The 23,993-nt window shown below is 41.9% G+C and overlaps 1 protein-coding gene across 1 annotated transcript; it reads left to right on the top strand.

Annotated features, from left to right (window-relative positions):
- The first annotated feature begins 722 nt into the window (after positions 1-722).
- LOC114666971 (NACHT, LRR and PYD domains-containing protein 3-like) lies at positions 723-23,473 on the top strand. The gene is made up of 14 exons (XM_028822031.2): positions 723-853; positions 7,831-7,990; positions 9,194-9,360; positions 9,541-9,715; positions 10,646-10,711; positions 10,801-12,517; positions 14,083-14,256; positions 18,809-18,982; positions 19,221-19,394; positions 19,662-19,832; positions 20,438-20,611; positions 20,876-21,049; positions 21,297-21,470; positions 22,809-23,473. Exons 2-14 carry the CDS (start codon positions 7,906-7,908, stop codon positions 22,906-22,908), a joined length of 3,525 nt encoding a protein of 1,174 aa, XP_028677864.2. The 5' UTR covers positions 723-853; positions 7,831-7,905; the 3' UTR covers positions 22,909-23,473.
- Positions 23,474-23,993: the final 520 nt, after the last annotated feature.

Genomic DNA, 23,993 nt, shown 5'->3' with positions numbered 1-23,993 from the left:
TAGGCTTCAGCCTAGGGCCTCAAGATCAAGAGGGGCCTACATTCAAATTGTTAGCAAAATTTTATTATCTCTCATGTAATTTACAAACTTAAAAATGGAAGGTGAAAGGGCCTCATAAGTGGAATAGCCTAGGGCCTCTTTTCATATAAATCCGGCCCTGATTGCACATTTCATTCCAACAAGTGACACATCACAAACATCACCACTGCTTTTATGAATCCCATTCCAAATTGCATACAGCAGTGACATAGCAACTGGACGGACATTATCTTTTAATTAAGGCAGAAAAGCCGATTTCTGCCCATCTGGCAGTTAAACTCTATTCGATGAGTTCAGCATTAACGTTTGCAGTGCAGTGTGTCAATCGGGTTGATGTATCTCTATTATATGTCTTTCGGTGTAGGATTCGTTACAGCAAAGCTAATCTTTATGATGGATAACAGAGAGCAGCTAGGCAGACACACAGACATGTATCCTTTTATTAAGGTAGATAGGGATTTGAATCACTACAAACCGTCAATCGAGTTTTCTGTTTAAAAGTAAAATAAATTGTTCACATGGGTTTTATATCGTATTCTATTAATAGCAGTAGTAGTCTGCCAAATCATTGATTCATCACTTTAAATGAGTGCACAGAGACGAGTGACAGGGGCGAGCAGGTTCATGTAAACCGGAGCGAGCGAACGCGCGGGCACGTGAACAAATTTGCTTGTGACGTAATCAAGACGACGGATTAAAAAAAAAGTCTCCGCTTCCCGTGTCTCTAAACTTAAAGTAAAGTGGAGGAAGTGGACGAAACGGTGGTTTCTTATGGTTGAGTCAGTTGTCTTTATCATATCACCCAGTGGCAGAGGTAAGTTGTCCGCGTTCGGCTCCGACACTTTACGGAAGTGGGAGATTTTTTTCATTCGTTTAAATTTGTGCTACTCGACTTCAGTCACAGGCAACCATTGCGTTTCAGGCCAGATATGCCTGAATTTCTCTCGGTGGGTTGTGTGCAGGGCCATATTTATATGAAAAGAGGCCCTAGGCTATTCCACTTATGAGGCCCTTTCACCTTCCATTTTTAAGTCTGTAAATTACATGAGAGATAATAAAATTTTGCTAAGAATTTGAATGTAGGCCCCTCTTGATCTTGAGGCCCTAGGCTGAATTTCCCATTGGGATTAATAAAGTATCTATCTAGCTAGCTAGCTAGCTAGCTATCTAGCTTATAGGAAAATCCGGCCCTGGTTGTGTGTGTCTTCCCAGTCCCAGTTCTCCGTGTATGACTCGCTGTATTTCATGTTTTCGATTCACATTTCTGCTTCAAAACGGGCAGACACGCCGCCACCTATTAAATCTCATTCTGTACCGTTTGGTTAATCTTGGCTCCGGACCAAAATACTAAAGAGGGGCATACAGTTTGAACTCGAGAAAGAATGCAGCAACTTCAAACAGAAATCGCAATCGTTCGTGCCAGCCAGCCTGCCTCACCCATTTCACTTGAACTGCAGGCACTGTGTTAATTAAAACGATGTGTATCCCTCACAAGAAAAGAAAACCACTCATCGGGGAGACTTTTTTCTTTTCGATTTATGGCTTACACTTACTTTTTCCAACTGAATTCTTAGACCTCTTCTTTGATTCCTCTCAAAATCATTATTATTTTTATTAAATACTTTCCACATTACAAGAACAAAGCTGTTACAGTTTTTATACAAGTTATTAAAAAAATAAATAAAACGTGGATTGCTGATATAGTATTTTTAAAATTGAATTAACGGATATGTCCAGTCGGGGTTATTGCTTCACAATTAAGAAGTTATTTACAATTTATTAATTTGAAGAGGTTCTGTAAAAAATCTAATTTACCCCTGGCCTCTGTCGATCGATCGATCGATCTGTCTGTCTGTCTTATAGTGCTCTTCAGTTCTGTCTAATTTGCCACATGAAATTGTATTCTAAAGTGAATCATTTATTTTTTTTTTAAAGTCTGCTGTTGTGCTTTATGATGGTGATTAAGGACTCTGGGGTCCCAACAAGAAAAAAAAAGTCTTAGAAATTACCAAATATGTTCAATTTGATTCGGCAAAGGTTTTGATTTTGGAGAATGTGCCTTTTTGAAGCATGTTTGTGACAACAAAAGTTAACTGTGAGTAATAAATTGTAGAAGAGATTCTTAGTGCTATTTTTTTTTTTTTCTTTTTGAGGTAGTAATACATTTCTTGCTTTCTAGTCTTACTGTAGTGAGTGTTGTGTCTGGAGTTTTTCCCTCCATCCCTGAGATGGCTTGTAATAAGAGAATGATGCACACTCCCATCGCAAGATTACTATTCTTAAACTACTCCTACTTCTGGGCCCAACACATACTGTGTTCGTATTTTATTTAATTTTTTTATTTTATTTGACTGTGTCATAGGTGAGAGGCCCACTAAGTGGCAGCGTGTTGGTGAAGAGTGCACTTTACAGTTTCATTGTACCCAGCACCCTGCATTGGTATTTTGTTTTTATTTTATCTGGCCATGTCAAAGCTGAGAGTCGTGGTGAACGGTGCACATTGCGATAATGTCCCAAATGACCAAAAATAAAATCATACCTGACAGTGTTGGAGGGTTGACATGATATTTGGGGGTTAAATATCATGTCAAGGAGCCGGGCCTGCATAACCGTAAATCTGAACTGATCTTATATAGACTGCTTTGTATTGTTTTTATAAAAGCTGTAGATTTTTGAAAGAGCCAAGCTGCTTGCATGTCGGTATGAAGTTCACAGAGTTGATCAACTTTACGCTATCCTTGCAATACCAAGTACCCCTGCTAGTCCAGATAAATAAAATTGTAATACACTGTTGTCTGTCATGTGTCCTCCCTGCGTGGAGTTTGCATGTTCTCCCCGTGTCTGCGTGGGTTTCCTCCATGTGCTCCGGTTTCCTCCCACAGTCCAAAGACATGCAGGTTAGGTGGATTGGCGATTCTAAATTGGCCCTAGTGTGTGCTGGGTGTGTGGGTGTGTTTGTGTGTATCCTGCAGTGGGTTGGCACCCTGCCCAGGATTGTTTCCTGCCTTGTGCCCTGTGTTGGCTGGGATTGGCTCCAGCAGACCCCCGTGACCCTGTGTTTGGATTCAGCGGGTTAGAAAATGGATGCATGGATGTTGTCTGTCATTTGAAATTTTCAGCTTTGGTTGATGTTATCTTTGTATTCTGCACACTGAGGACCTCATCCTAAACTTAAGATCACATGCTGTCCTTCTGTTTGGTTGCCAATCACACAAAAATGCTGACCCGATTTTTCAGAAAATTGTGTATGCAGGTTGCCATTGCTCCAGCTGAATATATTGACTAGAATGGTGTTTAAAAAGCATCACTCCAAAATGGCAGAGTTGAAGTTCACGAAACGTTGCAGGCATATTATGGTTGACACAACTTCAAATCCAGACTTTAGGGCCTTTCCCAACGAGAAATGAGGTTGTAAAGGTTCGAGGTGCTGTCACGTTATCACAGCAACACAGTTTAGCTGATGGTGATGAACTTGACCCGTCTTCATTCCACACTGTGTATCATCGGTAAAGCACTGATATGAGAACCCATGGGAATTGGATGATGGAGCCCAACGAGGTGGTGTACAGAGACAGAAGTAGAGGACCCAACACCAATCCTTGGGGCACCCCTGTGTATGTCTTGTGTACCTTTGACAACTCTCCTCACCAGGATACAGTGTAGAATCTACTTGAGATGTAGGACTCAAACCATCTTAGAGCATTTTAACTGATGTCTGTGTCAGTAAAGGTGGTATGAAGGATGTTGTGATTCACTGTGTCAAAGGCAGTAGAACAATCGAGTAGGATCAGGACTGATGACATGTTGGTAGCTCTAGCAAGTCATAGCTGGTTGACTCCAGTCAGTAGAGTCGTCTCAGTGGAGTGGTTTCTCTTGAAGCCGGACTTGTTGGTATCACTCAATTCATTCTGTACAAGGAAGAAAGATCTGGTTAGATACAGCACATGCATGTACTGTATTTTGGAAAGAAGAGACAGGAGAGAGACCGGCCTGTAGTTGTTAACTTGGGATGGATTGAGTGTTGTTTTTTTGAGAACTGGGGTTATCAGAGCGTGTTTCAAGATGTTTGGAACTGTGCCTGAGCTGAGTGAGGTGTTAATGATATGTGTAATTACAGGAATGAGTGAGGGGGTGATGGCCTGAAGGCAATGTGAGAGAATAGGATCGAGTGGAGAGTGATTGGAGAGGAGGTTGGAAACATCAGTGGGGAGAATGTTGGGTATTGCTTGGAAGGAGGCATAATGGGTGGCAGCGAGGGTGAGAACTGACTGCTGAAAGTGACCATCCTATGCTGAAAATGTTGGGAAAGTCATCAGCAGATGGAGTGGGGGGTGTTTCGGTGGAGGAGGGTTAAGAAGAGAAGTGAAAGAAGAGAGAATGTGTCAGTGGTGCTGTTAATTCTAGTCTGATAGAACTTTAATTTAGCGTTGATGGTGGCCATACTTAGCTAGGTCTGCCTGAGCGTTTCGGCTGTCCTGAGGTCGGTCCATTAATTGCGGTGTATGGTCTGGAAAGCCAGGGACAGTAAGATGTTTTGCATGCAGGCCTGGAAGAGAAAGGACAAACATTATCAATACTGGAAGACAGAGTTGAACATAGGGTGTCTGTGGCCATGTTGTTGTCAAGAGAAGAAAAGTGGTTGTGAAGAGGAAAAGCAGAGAAGACCATGGAAGAAAAATGTGTAAGAGAGAGGGAGTGGAGGTGTCGGTGGAAGGATACATTGAGGGAGGAGAAGAGAGAAGCAGCAGATGGAACTGAATGGAAAAGTGGTCAGATGTGTGTAGAGGAGTCACAGTTGCAGTTGTGTGACAGAACACGGTCAAGCAGATTGCCAGCCTTGTGAGTGGGTGGGGTGTGGAGCCGTGTGATGTTGAATGAGGAAAGAAGAGTGAGGAAGTCAGTAGTAGGAGGGCTGTCCAGGTAGATGTTCAGGTACCCAAGAATTAAAAGTGGGCTGCCTTCGTCTGGGTGGGAAGAGACCACTCCATCCAGGTCATCAAGGAAGATCTCGAGCAAACCTGGAGAGCGATAAACAACAACAGTGGTCATGTTAATGGGGAGGGAGACAGTGATAGCATATAATTCAAGGGTAGCGAAATTGCTAATATTACCCAGAGGGGTGAATTTTCAGTGCTTTAATGTAAGAATTGTGGCACTGCCACATAAATGCCATTTGATTTGCTTTTGTCTCTTAGCCAGCCTCATTGTCAACCCTGTAGCTGCCTATGCACCTTTTAATATGGTGGTTGGGGTAGAAGAGGAAAAAAAATATCGGGCACATTGGGCAGACGGTTGTAAAGAAGACCTTGGGGAGGTGTGGTCTGTTGCTGTGGTTTCCATGGATTGTCAAGGAGAAAGGATGCCAGGATACAGTTTATATATATATATAAAAAAAAAAGGCTACGAAAGGCAAGAAGGGGAAAAATAAAAGAAAAGAGAAAAGATTTCAACACATACTGAAAAATGGGTCAACAAAAAACAAAATGGCAAACATTGACTATCCACGGTCAGAGTAAGGATTGCCTCGCCTGCTTATGGAGGTGGCCGACTCACTCTAAAGTATAAACGGATAGGACAGTCAGGAGAAATTAAAGTGGGTGAGATAAGGGTGATCCTTGCTAATCTGGGGTAGCGCATTTGGAGACTCTGGGGGGACAAGGAAAATAGACTAATATTACATTTTTTATTATTTTTCCTTTGTTATTTACATACTGTATTTGGGGATGTGGGGTAGGGAGGTGTGTTCACTAATTTTGTTTGTTGCCTTTTATCTTTGTATAGTTTTTTTTTTTTTTTAATATAAGATTAATCTAATAGTTATTTTCACCTTGTCTGTTTCTCACAGTTATTGTGCTGAGATTGTGTAATTTATATTAGTTATCATATCAGTATCGCAGGAGGGGTCAGAGGGCTTTATTAGGTTGACCTCCTATCCAACTCGCATACACCACATGTGGTGGTGACATATAGCTATATCGGCCAGGAAAGGTTGAAGTGTTATAGAATACCTGACCCCCCCCCCCCCACCAAACCCATATCCCTACCTGTGGAGTGGGAAAAGCTGAAGGCAAAGTAAAGTGCTGTCGGTGTTACTGTGTTTAATGGCTGAATCTTTGTCTCTGTCAGAGTCAGAGACCAAGCAATATAAAACGGTGGTATTCTTGGTTCCAACCCAGTAAGGAATTACCACAATTATGGAATACAGACATAAAAAACACATTTTTGACTCCTAAGAGCAGACACATTGACAGAGAAGTAGTGGAGATGACAAATGGAATATTTTAACAAAGCAGTGACGTTAAGATCAACATTTGAAAAAAGCATGTTGATATTTGCTTTCTTATCTTTAACCCATTGTACAATTATACCTGAGCAAAACCTGATACAACCCGCTTATGATTTTATTTATGTATGGATCTGTGTGTATATATATATATATATATATATATATATATATATATATATTTGAAATTTCTAAGAGCAAACCAGGCCTAATTGGTGCCACTCTTAAGCCGAGATAATTAGAAAGGGTTAGTGGCAGGAAAGGTAAAACTTTAGCCAAAACCTTAATGATGGAATTAATCCAAAGAAGAAGAGCATTGGTTTTGAATTATTTTTCATAATTTACGTATTCTTCAGGGCGGCACGGTGGTGCAGTGGGTAGCGCTGCTGCCTCGCAGTTGGGGGACCTGGGTTTGCTTCCTGGGTCCTCCCTGCATGGAGTTTGCATGTTCTCCCCGTGTCTGTGTGGGTTTCCTTTGGGCGCTCCCGTTTCCTCCCACAGTCCAAAGATATGCAGGTTAGGTGGATTGGCGATTCTAAATTGGCCCTAGTGTGTGGGTGTGTTTGTGTGTGTCCTGCAGTGGGTTGGCACCCTGCCCGGGATTGGTTCCTGCCTTGTGCCCTGTGTTGGCTGGGATTGGCTCCAGCAGACCCCCCCGTGACCCTGTGTTCGGATTCAGCGGGTTGGAAAATGGATGGATGGATTAATGTGATTCAGTTCCACACAATTTGTTGTTAGAACCCCCCAGAAGGCGGGGCCACTCTGATGTCACTGTTGCTGACTCCTCCCACTGTCTTTATGTGGTGGCTAGAGTGAGGAACCCAGCAAGTGGATCATTGTGAGTTGTAATTTTGGAAATATTAAAAGAATGCAATACTTACATATGTTCTGGCTCTTGATTTTTTTTTTTCACTTCAGTTTTTGTATTTTTTTTTTTTTTTTTTTTTTTTTTTTCATATATCAGACTTCTCTTGGATTGCCTTTGGAGGCAAATAATTTTTTCCTCTCTTTTTGCTTTTCTGTGAATTTTGCTACATTTTTCTATTTTTTATTTGTAATGCATTTTTTCCTTTCTGAAGACTATTTGTGGAACTTGTTTGTCATCGTTTGTTTTCCTCTCTCTAGTGAGGCATTTTTGTATACTCTGGTACTTTTTACAGTCATTTTGAACTTTCAAAACTATCTGCCATTTTTGAAGTCTGCTAGGCTGGAAAGCCGACCAGGTTCAAGCTGGTCTAAAACAAGCCTCTTTTTGGACCAGCCAGTGAAGGTCTAGACAGCTTTGTGGTCATTTTTGCCCTATTTGTGTCCTCCGGTCACAACAGATTGCCAAAGTCAGAAGTGCTACCATGAAAAACTCTTGAGGGTGCTACACACTCAAAAATTAGAGAACACTAGCACTGAATGTCCGAAAGGTGCCAATATCTAAACGAATGACAGCCTGAATCTACCATCCCTCTGGTCAGCTTGTCATTTTGTTAATTTTATTGTCTGTCTTGTTTCCACAGTCTCCGCCTGCTGAGAGCTCACCTGAACTTTAATGAAAAAAAGTCTATCTCCCACTCGGATCATAAAATCTCAAGATGAGTAAAGATGACTTGAAAGAGAAGTGTACTTCAGTAATGTCCAAGAAAAGAAGACATGATGAAGATGTTGATGCTCTGCATGGTGAGAAACTTGGCAATGTTCTTCTTGAGTTAAAACCTAATCCAAAACTTTTTTTAAAGTCACATAGTTTATAGAGAATGCTGTGTGTTTATTTGTTTTAATACCATTTGATTTTGTGGATGTACTGTACACGAGATTGATTGACAACTAATATTAGCTAATTTACTGGCATTTTGATTTTTATGTTTCATTGTCTGCTGTTTTCTCCGATACAATTTTGGATTCTGTTTACCACCAAGAAACTGGGCACTGCTTTTTACAGTTCTCTTCATGTGCACTGGAGCAAAGCTTATATGACATTTACTGTATGTGTGTTGTGGCGTTGTTATATCAGCTATTGAGGGATTTCAGACCCAGGATACAAAATGAAGAGGAGATGAAGGTAGTGGTGGTGATTATTGAGACTAATCACTTGTCTTTGTTGAATTGAGCAGAACTGAAAACAAATTATTAAAGGTGTGGTTAACTTGGGAAGACCCCACATTGTACTTTGAGTGCTTTCTAGGTTGATTGCATGAATGTGGTGACACTTACCCTGGAGAAAGTATTGTAAATATTGAAAGGGGGGCTGATCAAACCTGACTCAAACTTGGCCAAAGGTGTGGACCTCATGACTTGCCGCCGATCTGGGATTTTCATCCTTGATTGTCGTTGATGACATTGAGTGTTGTTGCAGTGCTATTTATATTCCATCATACTTACTGTTGTGGTAAATAATCAATCAATCCTTGACACACAGAGGTTTGGGACAGCTTCCCATATACTTGAAAAGTGGCTGCAAAATTTGAAGAGAGGTTGAGAAATTGGTCTTTACAGACAAGAGTCCAAAACAGAACTGTTTAGGTTGGTAAACATGGCGGATTTATAATGGAAAGGCAGGAAGAAGAGGGATCATGGGACCAGAACTGGAAATGAGGTAATGAGGTTGCAACTTCTTGAAAGGTGGAACCAGAAGTAACATCTTGTGGAGCTGAATTTCCCACATTTGGTTTGTGGGGAGATAAGAGAAAAGGATTAATGCACTCGGCCACCCCCTGGTCAGATTGAGAATTGCCTTCTTTTCAGCCCTTTAGCTGCCTCCCATGCGCATTTGTGTGACACTCTGAATAGATGACACCAGCATGGAGTCAGTATAGGTAGCCTTATCAGACAGACCTCTGACCCCTGAGCCTCTTCATTTTTGTCTTTTCTGTTTTCCTTCAGGTTTGACACAAACGTTTCCTCAAGTTATAAAAACGTTCTCTCATGGTGATCTCCACATGATCACAGAATACTACAAGCCCTTTCTCACCTATGTGATTGAACACGACATCATGCGTATCTTGGAAAACCTGGTAACCAAGCACATCCTCACCACTGATGAGGCCAAGGTAGGCGAGTCTAACTGTTAGTGCCACGAGCAGGGAACTGAAAAGAGCTACTAAACTTGAGGGAATCGTCAGAGACTACCCAATCCTCCATAACAGAACTTCCTTTCATTGTTACGTTATCAAACAAGACTCCACTGTTTACCTTTTAACTGAGCCTCTGGTCACTTGGTTGTCTTTCAGAGTTTCAAAGCCAAAGAAGAAAGTGAGGGACAAGCAGCTGTGGAGGTCTTCATCAGTGACCTAATGAAGATGGATAGCATAGTGCTGGTGAGGCTGTGGGAAGCACTAGCTGAAGAAATCTCAAGATTTCCATCACCAAACCTGAGCAAAATACTGATGGAGGTGACAGAGCGGGGTGAGCTAATAGATAGATACTTTATTAATGGATTCTTGCATACAAACACAAGGAAGGGGAATGGAGGGAGAGACTCGAGAACACAAAACACAGCGTTACCGTCTGTGCACCATTTGACACACGCCTGCCATGTTCACCACTTACGAAGAGATACCTACGTGATGGCCTAGAACACCAAAACATTGAGTTTCTAAATTCCTCTCTTATGTATCTGTTGAAGTCTTTAAAGGGGTGAGTAGTCACACCATATTGATTTAGTATCTGGTGTGGTGCTGACACCTAAATGTCATCTCTCATGACTGCACATCTGACTTGCATGTTGCCCTTCTGCACTTTATAATGTTGTCCTTCTACACTTTATAAGCCTACAGATCAGCTGGATCTTCAGTAATAATATATTTTGTTCCTACTTTTACTGGGAGTCACAGATTTGTTTTCCACCACCCCTGATCTTCTCACCCACTTCATGTCCATGTGTGTAAACCTTTTGGTTTGTTTGTTTTTATTTGTTATTCAAGGATTGACAGACCCCTGGGTGGTGCTGATCTATCTTTGTTTTTCCAGAAGTTTCACCCTCAGATTCCCCTTAGGCCTACATGCGAGTCCCTGTTTTCTCCAGTAACACACCTTGTGCTCTCTTCAGCATGATACTCACAATATGTCTGCTATGCCCGATGCTGTGTAGCTGGTCATTTTCTGTGTCTTCTTTCCTGAACAGTAAATTTTCAAGCTTCACAACATGGACACACGTATTACTGGCCCTCTCTCTTTCTTTGGGCATTGACATCTTCTTGTAGCCTCATAAACTTCATGTTACCTGCAGTCTGTTTATTTTTCCTGTTGTGTTTCTGGGTTTATACTTCATTGTGCAATTTCATATACTTGTGTTAATCTACCCTGTCTCATTTGTCTCTGTTGTTGTTTCTCAAGGACCAGAGCTGTTGACGGGCATCGAGGCCAGTTTAAAATCCCCTCCTATTGATGCACATATTAAAGGTAACCCCACTGGTCTTCTATCTCTGGCCATCAGCTTATCCATTCTTCTGCTCCTTAATTTTCTCACTTGTTTTCATTGTGACTTGCAGACCTCCGTGATTTGCACAGAGTTGGTGTGTTACAACCCACAAGACCTCTGGAGGATCAGGGTTCTCATGGATATCCACACACTACTGCTATGGGCTCTGAGAGTGGATACACAGAGCTGATGGTTAATGACGGTTACATAAGGACCTACAGTGAAAGGTACCATGAACTTGTTAAGATAGGCAATGATGATGCAGAGCCAGTGGAAAAACGGACAAATGAGAAATGTGACCAAGTCTGGATGAAACAGCTTTTTAGAAGAAGTCCAGGAAGTGACACTACCCCTCACATTGTAGTGGTAAGTGGAGTAGCTGGAATTGGTAAGACCACCATCGTCCAGAAGATCATGCTTGATTGGGCCAGAGGCACTCAGTACCAAAGATTTGCATTTGTGTTCTTGTTTAAATTCAGGGAATTCAACCTTTTAGACATGGAGACAGATCGACAAATGTCTCTGACCAGGCTGATTGGAAGGCACTATAAGTATCTCGGTGACCCAAAACTGAGAGAAATCCTACAGAAACCAGAATCGCTCCTTTTTATATTTGATGGACTGGATGAGTACAAACACAAACTAGACTTCAAACAGGAACAACTCTGCACAAACCCAGATGACCCCTTTCCTGTCCACATCCTGGTCACCAGCCTGGTCAGTCAGGCATTACTGAAGGGCTGTTCGGTCCTGATAACAAGCAGACCAACAGCTTTGGAGATGCTGGATATGCAGAGAGTTGATTACTTTGCAGAGATCCTGGGGTTCTTTCCTGAGCAAAGACTGATATACTTTAAGAAGTTCTTTGGTGACACTGATCTGGGCACCGAAGCTTTTCGGTATGTGGAGGACAACACCACCGTTTACACCATGTGCTTCAACCCCTCATACTGCTGGATGATTTGCTCTGCACTGAAGAGCCACTTCATGACACCTAAAGAATTACGAGGCACCACCCCCAGAACTGTCACCGAGGTCTTTGTCATGTTCATTCACAACATCCTTAGCAATTATAAACAAGAGGCCGAGGACCAGCGGGGGATTCTTGTCAAACTGGGGAAAATGGCTTATTATGGAGTGGAGAATAGGACTCTTGTGTTTTATGACAAATTTGAGATGTCTACCTTTGGTCTCCAGCTAGTCCTCTCCTCCCCATTCCTCAAAGAAATCTTGGAGAGGGAAAGCAGTCTGGATCACACAACATACACATTCAAACACCTCACCCTGCAGGAGTTCATGGCTGCCTGCTCCTTCTATCTTGATCCATCAGGGGACATTGAGGAGCTTTTTGTGAAGATGGACACCTGTAAAGATGGCCGGTTTGTGATTTTCACTCAGTTCTTGGTAGGATTGACCAGGCCTTCTGTGCTTAAAACACTGGGGGGGATCCTGGGGGAGTTGGAGAGGAAAACAGAAAAGCGGGTACTGGAGTGGGTGAAGAAGAAAGCTGAAAAGATACTATGGAGTACAGATGCAAATGACGATCAGCTAATAGTGTGTCAGTGGCTCTATGAGACTCGGAATGAGAACTTAATCAGAGAAGTCATTGGGAAGGATTTAAAGTTGGACTTTAGTCATAGGGGTTTATCCCATCTGGAATGTGATTTGATGAACTCTGTCATTGGCTGCTGCGGAGAACTCGAGGAACTTGACTTGTCATACACGCTTCTTACCCCAGAGTTCTTCAGAAGACTGGCACCGTGTCTCATCTGCTGTAGAAGCATCAAGTGAGTAATCAAACCTTCATGAATTTAGTTTTGCTGTCTCTTAGCAGAGGATTGTCATTATTGTGTCTATAGTAGGTGGCATCAAATCTACAAATAGGTTGTGTTCAGTGTTAGGAAATGCAATGTGTAAAGATTGTTCTGCTTAGAGTTCCACCTCAGAGCGACAATGAGATGAAAAAAAACTCAAATTGTACTCACTCAGCATACGGTCAATGTCAGGCTCTGCTGGGGGTAAAAGTTGAGATGTACTTTCTTACCCTCTCTTTGTCTCTCTGCCTTCTTTGTTAGCCGAGGTGCTCTCAGTACTCCAGCTATTGTCTTCTCCCAGTTTTGTCAGAGTTTGGATGGGTTGAAAGTTTTACACAGCAGCAAATTATAGTTCCCTGGGCTGAGCAGGTGCTCCAGGGTGTCTTGGGCAGGTTATTTTGGTTTCATTTATCTTTCACTAGCCGCCCCTCATGGCTCCGCCCGTGTAGTAGTGAAACAGGACAAACTTTAAACATCCGCTAGCTAAGCAGAAGCAAGGTACGCTCCAAACCGTAGAGGCAGACCGACTCCCCACTCCTGACTTCATGCTTTCCCCTCTCCTCGGACCGCAGCCTCTGTCTCGGATTAGTGCAAACCTATTGCTCCTTCAAGGGAACTATGATTCTTAGCGCAGTTAGAGAAGTTGCAAAATTAACCAGAATGTTCAAGCAAATTCTAAAACAAAAACCCGATCTAAATCCGTTAAGTAGTTCTCTCATTTGGTAGCTAAGTGGAGGGTAAGGTAGACACTCTAAGGCTGCAGTGTGAGGGAGGAGTGCCTCAGCCTGCTGCGTGTCTCTCGGATTTGCGCAAATAAATCGGTACCGCAAACGAACTTTGATATTTAGCGCGATGAGACAGGTCACAAAATCAACTGGAATGTTGGAGCAAATTCCAGAAAAAAAAAACCTGATCTAAATCCATTAAGTAGTTCTCTTGTGTAAAGCAGACAGACATACGGATAGATGTTGGATTTTATATATATATAATATATATATATATATATATATATATATATAAATATTTTTTTTTTTTATTATTAACATTTTTCCTTTACTTTTGTGAACTCTTGACCATGTCAGTTTTTATTTTTGGCGACGACTTTTAGGTTTAATTTTGAAACAATCATTGCACTTTATATCTTTTGTTTTATACTTGACTAATGGCTGTTCATTGAAGATTATGGAATTTGTGCCATGTGTACATAGCACAGGGATTGTAGAAACATGAAGATGTTCTCCTGAAAGACACAACAGGCCTGTTTCTGCTCTAGCTGTTCATAGACAGTGGTGAATGTTAGAGAACTGATTCTCTGTGTACTGCCTTGAAGTGCACAGCATTTATTTTTATTAAATAAACGCAGACATGCACACTCACTCAGGTTTTGTTGCCTATCTATTTCATTCCAAGTGTTTCTTTCTGCCTTTCTAATTAATTAATTATGATTCAGATCTTAAAGCAGTGAGGATTTAACTGAAAGGAGCACCTCACTCTGCCCATAGCTCTCTTATCACGTCCTTTTTTTCTCTTTTCTACAGCCTAACTGATTACGCGGTCTCGTCTGAATGTTGCTCGGCTCTCTCCTCGATACTCTCTGATGAAAACTCACGACTGACTGAGCTGAAGCTGTTTGAGGATCCGTTGGAATATTCAGGAGTGGCTAAATTGTGTGAGGGGCTGAGGAGCACAAACTGTAAATTGGAGAAATTGAGGTGAGTAAAAGAAACTTCTCGGATGGTTGCGTCTGCTTACCCTTAATAGCCTAGCCAAAACACAACTGAATTTTGAAAGCATCAAGTCTACACAGAAAGGAAATTCATCAACTGCACTTACAGAATTATAGGCTCATTCACCTGCATATCTGTAAGTGTAACGTGAATGGCTACAGGTATTGAAAGGCACTGAAGAAATAAAAAATATAATGTTGTGTTCATCCTGCTGCCAGCTTTGTCCAGGAGGGAAGTAAGCCTTGTGGATCAGATCGATGATGACCTATTTCACTCCAGTGTTTGTCTGATAGGCAAACTGCAGTGAGTCCACATGTTCTTTCACAAGAAGGCTTTTATTGTCAAAGACCATTGTCCTCATGATATGGGACATGAAGGCAACTGGTCTGTAACAATTAGGTGAAGTGCCTGCCTTATAATACAGGATGTTTTCCACCACAGAAGAAGACTGAACAGGTAGTAGAGTTCACCACAAAGTTGGTTAGCACAGGCCTTAAGAACTCAAGGACTGACTCCATCTTTTCCTGTGAGTAGCTTCCTCCGTTGTCTCCATACTTGGTCATCAATTATGGACAGCCAGTACTGGTGACCAAAGGTGGACTCATTACTGGCTCTACCATATTGATGTGGTAGGAGTTACTGAAGCAGTTGTCGGAAGTGAGGAGAGTTAACTTGGTTAATCAATTATCTGTTTGGCTTTCAGCAATGCTGGCAATTAATTAAATAATTCGGTACGGGTCCTACTTTCTTTACCTTGCCCTTCTCTTTTGTAGGATGCGGGTCGCTGGACTTTATACTTCTATCAAGGTAACTGAAGCACACTCGTTTTAATAGATGGAATAATACAGTTTATCGAAAAACGCTTCATCTCTATCCTGGTGGTAACAGCTTGATGTCTAACATCAGGCTTATAGATGGGGGTAACATGGATCAGATTGTGGTCATATTTCTGCCCAAATTCACATTTAAAGTAAATATTTTCAAGAAGTGCAACCAAGCTAAGGAGAGTGCATAGTGCAGAAGTGTAAGGTATTGTTGTATGTTTACACAGTTTAAGTATAAACGATTTGTAACTCGTTTGATTTACATTATACGTTTGCAGTGAAGTTGTTTTTTTGCCATGGCTAGATTGTCAAATCTGTTTTTTTTTTTCTTTCTTTCCTTCCTCCTTCTCCTCCTGATTTACATAACAGAAATCTCCCAATTCCCATCTGATGGCTAACTGAAGCATGAACTGCCTGATTTAATGGCAGGACTCATAAATGTCATTACAACTAAATGTCTGTAGGGCAAATTTTATTTGTGGCAAAATGGTGCCATGGAGTTCTAGTTGTGTGGTACACTCAATAGCAGGATCAGTTGGGAAGTACAGATAAGTAATGTATATGGAGTTAAGTAATTTCTGTAGAGAAAGAGAGAATATTCTGCACATGTTGGACAAAAGATATCAATGGGAATTCTACAAAAGTGTCGGAGCATTCTACATCGCTCTCCAGTCATACTGGTTGTAGCTACCCAAAGGTGGCTGCTGTTATGCTGTGAGCAAAGAGTTTAAGAAATTCATCCAAGGCCAGTGCTTTTGCTTGCTGGCTGTCAATGCTGAGGAGAATGATGTCTGCCAAGGCAGTCATCATCCATGGTTGAGCTCTGTGACTTTTTACAAGCTTTAAAGTGGAGATTCTGCACTCGCACCCAGTATAACTCCATAGCAACAGCTGCAATCTTGCACAAATGAAAAAGATCATCGTAGACTTAACAATCTCTATCAGGCCTCCGTGATTCTCTTGTCCATTTGTTTATGAGGAGAGCATCCAGCTGCAACATGGGATTAAGGACCTGTCTTATTGAGACAGTTTTTCAGAATTAAACCTTAGTCTTGATCAGAAGAGAGTGTTAGGGGACCTAATCCTGGTCTTCAAAATTCTCAAAGGCATAGGTAAAGTAGATCATCAGAGTTCTTTCATATTAACGGTGAATCACATACTGGAGGACACCAGTGGAAATTGTGCAAAAAAGTGCTTCTTGGGTTCAGTCCTTGGTGCAAGATTGTGGGAACCCGGAACAAACTATCAAGACATGGGGTTGAAGCAAAAACCTTTACAACCTTTAAGAAGTGTCTGGCTGAGACGTTGGGATAAATGAGTGACAAATGGACTCGATGGTCTCCACTCGTTTGTCAGATTCTCTGTGTATTTAGGAATGAGCGAAGATGATATAGGATTTTATGTTGGCAAAACTTGTTTTGTGTAGCTGGGATCACAGCTTACAACATTTATGGCCAAATTGGTGAGGGATAAGTGTAATTCACTTGTAAGGCAGTGTACCCCCTGGTGGCTTTTAGCGAGTAGGTTTCAGGCTCCACCTGCACGCAGTCATATTTTAGAAATGTGGAGTCGGGATTTGTGGGTTATGTTTTTTCCTTTCTTGTGTTCCATTTGTTTATTTGTATTTTTTTTTTCATGTGTTTATGTAATTTCTATTATTCTACGTGTAAGCTGCTGTTCTCTTAGGTCCCTTGTGTCCTGTGGGTGGTACCTTAAGGGGCATGGCCATCTTAGTCACTGTTGCTGGCTCCTCCCTCTGGTTACTTACAGTAAGTTGCCCAGATAGAGGAGTCAGCAGTCTCTTCTGTTCTTTGATGGACTAGTATTTCTGGGTTTTTTTTTTTTTTTTTTCCTTCTGTTTTTGATTTTTGCCTCCAGTTTGTGGATTTGAGCTTTGTTTGCCTCAGATTGCTCTTTTAGGCTGAACCTTTTGATCTTTTGAGCAGTTTTTGCATTATTTCACCTTTTGTGTATAAACATTATAAAGATTCTTGTGGGACTTGTCTCAATGCAAGCCAGAGTTTTACCATTCTCTCCCTTGTGAGACATTTCTTGTATGTTTTGGAACATTATGGTATTTTTAAACTGTTAAAACTAGCTTCAAAGCTTTGGCCCTAGGTGGGCCAAAGCCTGCTGGGAATATTGATGGACAGGTGATTTCTGGACAGGCCAGAGAAAATCCCGGCCTGCTTCAATGTACAGTAATCCCTCGCTATATCGCGCTTCGCCTTTCACGGCTTCACTCCATCGCGGATTTTATATGTAAGCATATTTAAATATATATCACGGATTTTTTGCTGGTTCGCGGATTTCTGTGGACAATGGGTCTTTTAATTTCTGGTACATGCTTCCTCAGTTGGTTTGCCCAGTTGATTTCATACAAGGGACGCTATTGGCAGATGGCTGAGAAGCTACCCAGCTTACTTTTCTGTCTGTCTTGCGCTGACTTTCTCTGATTCTGACGTAGGGCGTGTGAGCAGGGGGGCTGTTCGCACACCTAGATGATACGGACGCTCGTCTAAAAATGCTGAAAGATTATCTTCACATTGCTATCTTTTGTGCAGGTGCTTCCTGAAGCGACATGCTGCACGGTGCTTCACATACTTAAAAGCTCGAAGGGCACGTATTGATTTTTCTATCTCTCTCTCTCTCTCTCTCTCTCTGCTCCTGACGGAGGGGGTGTGAGCTGCCGCCTTCAACAGCTTTGTGCCACGGTGCTTCGCATACTGAAAAGCCAAACAGCCCTATTGATTTGTTTGCTTTTGTCTCTATCTTTCTGACAGTCTGTGCTCCTGACACGCACTCCTTTGAAGAGTAAGATATGTTTGCATTCTTTTAATTGTGAGACGGAACTGTCATCTCTGTCTTGTCATGGAGCACAGTTTAAACTTTTGAAAAAGAGACAAGTGCAGCTGCTTCCTGAAACTGCACGGTGCTTCGCATACTTAAAAGCTCGAAGGGCACGTATTGATTTTTGACTGAAAAACAAACTCTGTGTCTCTCTATATCTCTCTCTCTCTGTCTCTCTCTCTCTCTTTGTCTGCTCCTCACGGAGGGGGTGTGAGCTGCCGCCTTCAACAGCTTTGTGCCACGGTGCTTCACATACTTAAAAGCCAAACATTGATTTGTTTGCTTTTCTCTGTCTCTGTGACATGATCTGCTCCTGACACACTCCTTTGAAGACGAAGATATGTTTGCATTCTTTTAATGGTGAGACGGAACTGTCATCTCTGTCTTGTCATGGAGCACAGTTTAAACTTTTGAAAAAGAGACAAATGTTTGTTTGCAGTGTTTGAATAACGTTCCTGTCTCTCTACAACCTCCTGTGTTTCTGCGCAAATCTGTGACCCAAGCATGACAATATAAAAATAACCATATAAACATATGGTTTCTACTTCACGGATTTTCTTATTTCTTATTTTTGCTCTGGAACGCAACCCCCGCGATGGAGGAGGGATTACTGTACACCCTTTTCTTGTCAGTCCAGGTTACAGAATTGGTACTCATTTGAGTAAAAGCATTGCTACCCCATAGCTCCTTAGGATAGTGTCCGAAACCTCACCTCTGTAACTGTCTACATTAGGTCCTGATGATGCTAAAAACAATAAAGGAAAAAAGATCAATTTTTAAAGCATCCTGGTGACAAGATTAGAAATGTTTACTGGAAAGACCAAGATAAATTACTTAAGGAGCACCTGTCTTTACCTCAACAGACTGTGTTACTGCTTTTTCACCTCTGAATGTTGCTCAGTTCTCTCTTCAGTCCTGTCTTCTCCACACTCACGACTGACTGAACTGTGGCTGGACTACAATGACCTGGAAGTTTCAGAAGTGGATCAGCTGTGTGAGGGGCTGAAGAGCAAAAATTGTAAAATAAAGAAACTGAGGTGAGTGAACAAGGAGTGAGAGTGTAAGAGTGAGTGGTGATTTTCATGGATTTCATTCTTCATAGATCTGAATATAAAATGGGATAAAAAGCTATGTTTAAAGTATACTATGCTTATAAGTTATCAGATTTAAGAGAGATTTGCTGCTTTTTATTTTCATTATTTTTTCACACGTATATCAGAAGTTTTGCTGTCACTCATTCTTGGTGTGACATTTCCTGTCTCTTTATCTCCACAGCCTGGTTCAATGTGATCTCACCCCTGGATGTTTGACGGCTCTCTCCTCAGTCCTCTCTTCTCCACACTCCCAAATGACTGAACTGGACCTGTCTGCCAATCGCTCGAGTGACTCGGGAGTGACAGAGCTGTGTGAGGGACTCAAGAGTGAAAACTGTAAATTGGAGACACTGAGGTGAGGACACAAGGATTGTGTGTGTGGGTGTGTGTGTGGTGAGTTTATGGATTGAATTCTTTCAGCTTCATAGATCTGAATATTAAAGGCATATGGAATAACAGACCCTATTTAATGTATATGTGGTAACTTCTGGCCAGACTACAATGTAACCCAAGTTGGCATGTGTTCCAAATTAAGTTGTTTCTTATACATGAGCACAACTGGTTTTGACCTTCACTCTCAGTCACTCACCATCGCTTTACTTTTCTCTTTCCATTTCCACAGCCTGTCTGGTAGTCTCGCCTCTGAATGTTGCCCAGCTCTCTGCTCAGTCCTGTCCTGTACACACGCATCATTGACTAAACTGGACCTGAGCAGCAACAAGCTGGAGGATTTGGGAGTGAATCAACTCTGTGAGGGGCTGAGGAGTGAAAACTGCAAATTAGAGAAACTGAGGTGAGGAGACAAGGAGATAGTGAGTGTGTGTCTGCGTTTTAATTCTGGCAGCTTCACAGATTGGAAAATTCAAGATGTGGAATGAAAGGCCAAGTTTAAACTTTATGTGATGACTGCAGTGTCACCAGAGTGGTTTGATTTACTGAATGGAGTTTTTATTGTATTGTATGCATGCACAGTATCTAGCCATCAAATAGTTATCTGTCTGTCACTCTTGTCTGTCTGTGCTCCATCCGTCCGTCCATCCAAGCAAGCAAGCCAAAAATCCCTGTTGGGGGCATCTCTATCACAGATACATAGATAAGAAAGGCAGTATAAAATTCATAAATTGATGGGAAAGGCAGTATATGATAGATAGATAAGGCACTGTATGATAAATACATGGATAGAGTGCCTTATCATTTATATATCCTACAGTGCCATTCCATGTAGATGATAGGGCACTCTGTCTCCTCCATCTATCTATCCATCTCTTTTTTATAGTGCCTTTCCTACTCATATATTCATCCATCCATCCTGGTCTGGTCTACTCTTTTCCTGAGGACATTCGAATTGTTGCCGACTTTCACTTTCGATCTTCCCCTCCTCTCTCTTTATCTCTACAGCCTGGTCTCATGTCATCTCCCCTCTGGATGTTGCTCATATCTTTCTTCAGCCCTCTCTGCTCCACATTCACGACTGACTGAGCTGCAGTTGGACTACAATGACCTGCAGGATTCAGGAGTGGATCAGCTCTGTGAGAGACTGAGGAGTGAAAACTGTAAATTACAGAAACTAAGGTGAGGAGACAAGGAGTAAGAATTTGTGTGTGTGTATTTCTTTAAGGAGATAATTGTAGCAGCTTCATGGATTGGAATATTAAAGGTGTGAAGTAAAGGTCATGTTCAAACTGTATGTGACGACTCCAAGTCAGACTACAGTGTTGTCAACATTTCCGAGTTGAGTTTTTAATTGCCAATTTTTACTGGAATATTAGCAATGGCAGTGGCCTTCACTCTCAGTCACTCTGTGTGTCTTCACTTCCTCTCTCTTTATCCCTATAGGCTGGGGTCTTGTAGTCTCACTTCTGGATGTTGTTCAGCTCTTTCCTTAGTCCTCTCTGCTCCACATTCTCATCTGACTGAGCTGGCACTGAATAACAATGAACTGGAGGACTCTGGAGTGGATCAGCTGTGTGTGGGGCTGAGGAATGAAAACTGTAAATTACAGAAACTGGGGTGAGGAAACAAGGAATGAGAATTGTGTGTGTGTGTATTAAGGATTTAATTGTAGCAGCTTCATGGATTGGAATATTAAAGGTGTGAAGTAAAGGACAAGTTCAAACTGTATGTGATGACTCCAAGTCGTCAACATTTGTGAGTTGAGTTTTTAATTGCCAGTTTTTGCAGGAATATCACCAATGGCAGTGGCCTTCAATCTCTATCACTCTGTGTGTCTTCACTTCCTCTCTCTTTATCCCTATAGGCTGGAGTCTTGTAGTCTCACTTCTGGATGTTGTTCAGCTCTTTCCTTAGTCCTCTCTGCTCCACATTCTCATCTGACTGAGCTGGCACTGAATGTCAATAAACTGGAGGACTCTGGAGTGGATCAGCTGTGTGTGGGGCTGAGGAGTGGAAACTGTAAATTACAGAAACTGGGGTGAGCAGATCAGAAGACATGGAGTTTGTGTGTGTGTGTGTATTTTTTTAAGGAGTTAATTGTAGCAGCTTCATGGATTGGAATATTAAAGGTGTGAAGTAAAGGTCATGTTCAAACTCTGTAACGAATCCAAGTCAGATTACAATGACTGAGCTGGAGCTGAGAATAAAGACCTGAAGGATTCAGGAGCGTGTCTGCTGTGTGAAGGGCTGAGGAGCAAATACTGTAAATTAGATAAATTGAAGTGAGTAAACCCTGTGTGTGTGTGTGTGTGTGTGAAAGTTGAGGCGAGCATGTGGTGGCATACAGAGAAGTGCGCCTTCCCTAGAGACATCTCACCATTGTATGATGGACTGTTGCCCTTTAGCTCCACTGGTTAGTAAACCAAGGCCCCAGATTTGCTGCTGATGGGTGGCATTCATAAAGCACAGGCAAATGGAGCTACTGACGGTGTCGCTCACACTCCTGGCAGCTGGCCTTACTAAGATCTGAACTTTGGATGTTTGACATTATAAGCAGCTAGACTTCCGTGTGTCAGCTGATGTTCTGCCGCCTTATCTGTGACAGCACTTACTGCACAGCAGTGAGGGCCACATCTTCACTGCATGCATCATTTAGCCTTTCTGAGTAAATTCTGGTCAAGACACCATTTTGTCTGTGGTGTCTTAATGCTGTATGCTTGCCACAAACAGGAGGTCTTTGGATTACAAATAAACGGTTTGATTTCAAGGAGTTGAAGGAGACCTCGGCCTGCTCTGTGGATGCTCTATGGATGCAACCGCGTGTGTGTGTGTGTGTGTGTGTGTGTGTGTGTGTGTGTGTGTGTGTGTGTGTGTGTGTGTGTGTGTGTGTGTGTGTGACTTCAGACTGGTTTGGCCCAGCCTCTCACTGCTATGCATGCCCCTGTACTGTTACATGGTGTAAAAAAGAATCGGAAAACACTGAAGAAATGAAGCTGAAGGAAAAGAACATGGATATAAATGGAGCACATCAGCAAGTAAGAAGAAAATGGAAATAACTGAGCAGGCCAATGAGTAGACAGCACAGCATTCTTCATTGACCAACAGGAAGAGCGTCTGTTTAACCCACTTTGTGTCAGGAAAGGTTATGTAAACCTAATGTGTGAGAAAATGAACCAAAACCCCTTGCTGATTGATTAACTTCAGGAGGCAGCAGAGGTATCTAACCGTCCAGAGTCCCACTGGTACTGGGATCCTGTTAGACTGCAGGTTTATGCAGTTAGAAAGTTTGGGTAAGAGATGTTAGAGACCAGGGTATCAAACAAGAATTAAGTGATGCTTGATGGGATTGTAATTCACACTTCTGTCTCCTATACAGGGTGAGTTATGTTCGGATCGGTGAGGAAGAGAAGAGGAACCTGAAGTTGCTAGAGGAGGAGCTGAACAGATCAGGGAGGCGGTTAGAGATTCATGTATGAGAGGAGCAGTTTTGTGATTTAAAGTGATGTTCCAGTGCCGGTACACACCATCCTCTCACTTCCTCAGATACCCTACTGGAGGTTTCCCTTTGGTCTTTTCTATTACTTTTTTGTTTTAAGGTTGTGACACAGAGTTGACCTTTGCCCCAAACCATAACTCCTTTCTGATCGTTTTCATCCCAGGCCCTCAAAGCCCAATGCCGACCTGAGAACTGATAGAGCAGTGTAGATGGCGCCACCCAGTGTCAGGCCTCCTCTTTACAGGATACATCTTACTTGCTCTGTGAAGGTAATTAGCAAGCACTCAGTCTTGCAAGCTTGACACAGGAGTGTGAGGTGATGACAAAAGGACACTTGGTCCTGCTGTCCATTATTATTGTGTCCAATCTCCCTGCGTCACGGGAAGGTGTGGCTCACTGCCTCATCAGTACAACTAAATAACAGAAAAGGATCAAATGTCTGTGCCATCGGGGTAATGAGGACTTTGTGTGTGTTTCCACATTAAAAGTAATAAATAACCCAAATATGAACAGTTTGTGAGGACCTGCTAAAGCCCCCTCACTTTCTGCACGTTTTTTTTTTTTTTTTTTTTTTTTTTTTTTTTTTTTTCTTCCCATCAATGCACAGACACCGTTAGGTTCCTTTTTTTGTGTGAATTAGGTTCAGATTGCTTTTACTATGAACCAGAAAGTATTAACATCAGAATCACATTGTTTTGGCCATGTATGCACACTTATTTTTTTTTTTTGACGATTCTTGCCAAATTTCCCTCTTGAGGACAAATTAAATATATATCGTTTCATTCTTGTTCCATCTATTTATCTATCATATAGTGCCTTTACTATCTATCCATCCATCCGCATATCAATCATATAGTGCCTTTACTATCTATCCATCCATCTGCATATCAATCATATAGTGCCATTCCTATCTATCCATCCATCCGCATATCAATCATATAGTGCCTTTACTATCTATCCATCCATCCACATATCAATCATATAGTGCCTTTCCTATCTATTCATCCGTAAATCAATCATATAGTGTTTTTTCAGTCATATAGTGCCTTTCCTATCTATCCATCC

This window comes from Erpetoichthys calabaricus, chromosome 1 (genome assembly GCF_900747795.2).
Source record: "Erpetoichthys calabaricus chromosome 1, fErpCal1.3, whole genome shotgun sequence".
NCBI classification, from domain to species: domain Eukaryota; kingdom Metazoa; phylum Chordata; class Cladistia; order Polypteriformes; family Polypteridae; genus Erpetoichthys; species Erpetoichthys calabaricus.
This window is presented reverse-complemented; position numbering and strand designations above follow the sequence as displayed.

Bases quoted from the DNA above. Each gene is read 5' to 3' on its own strand.
- LOC114666971 (XM_028822031.2), top strand. From the start codon at position 7,906: ATGAGTAAAGATGACTTGAAAGAGAAGTGTACTTCAGTAATGTCCAAG. The intron at 21,050-21,296 runs GTGAGGAAACAA...TTATCCCTATAG, and splicing joins TGTAAATTACAGAAACTGGG to GCTGGAGTCTTGTAGTCTCA. The intron at 21,471-22,808 runs GTGAGCAGATCA...TCTCCTATACAG, and splicing joins TGTAAATTACAGAAACTGGG to GGTGAGTTATGTTCGGATCG.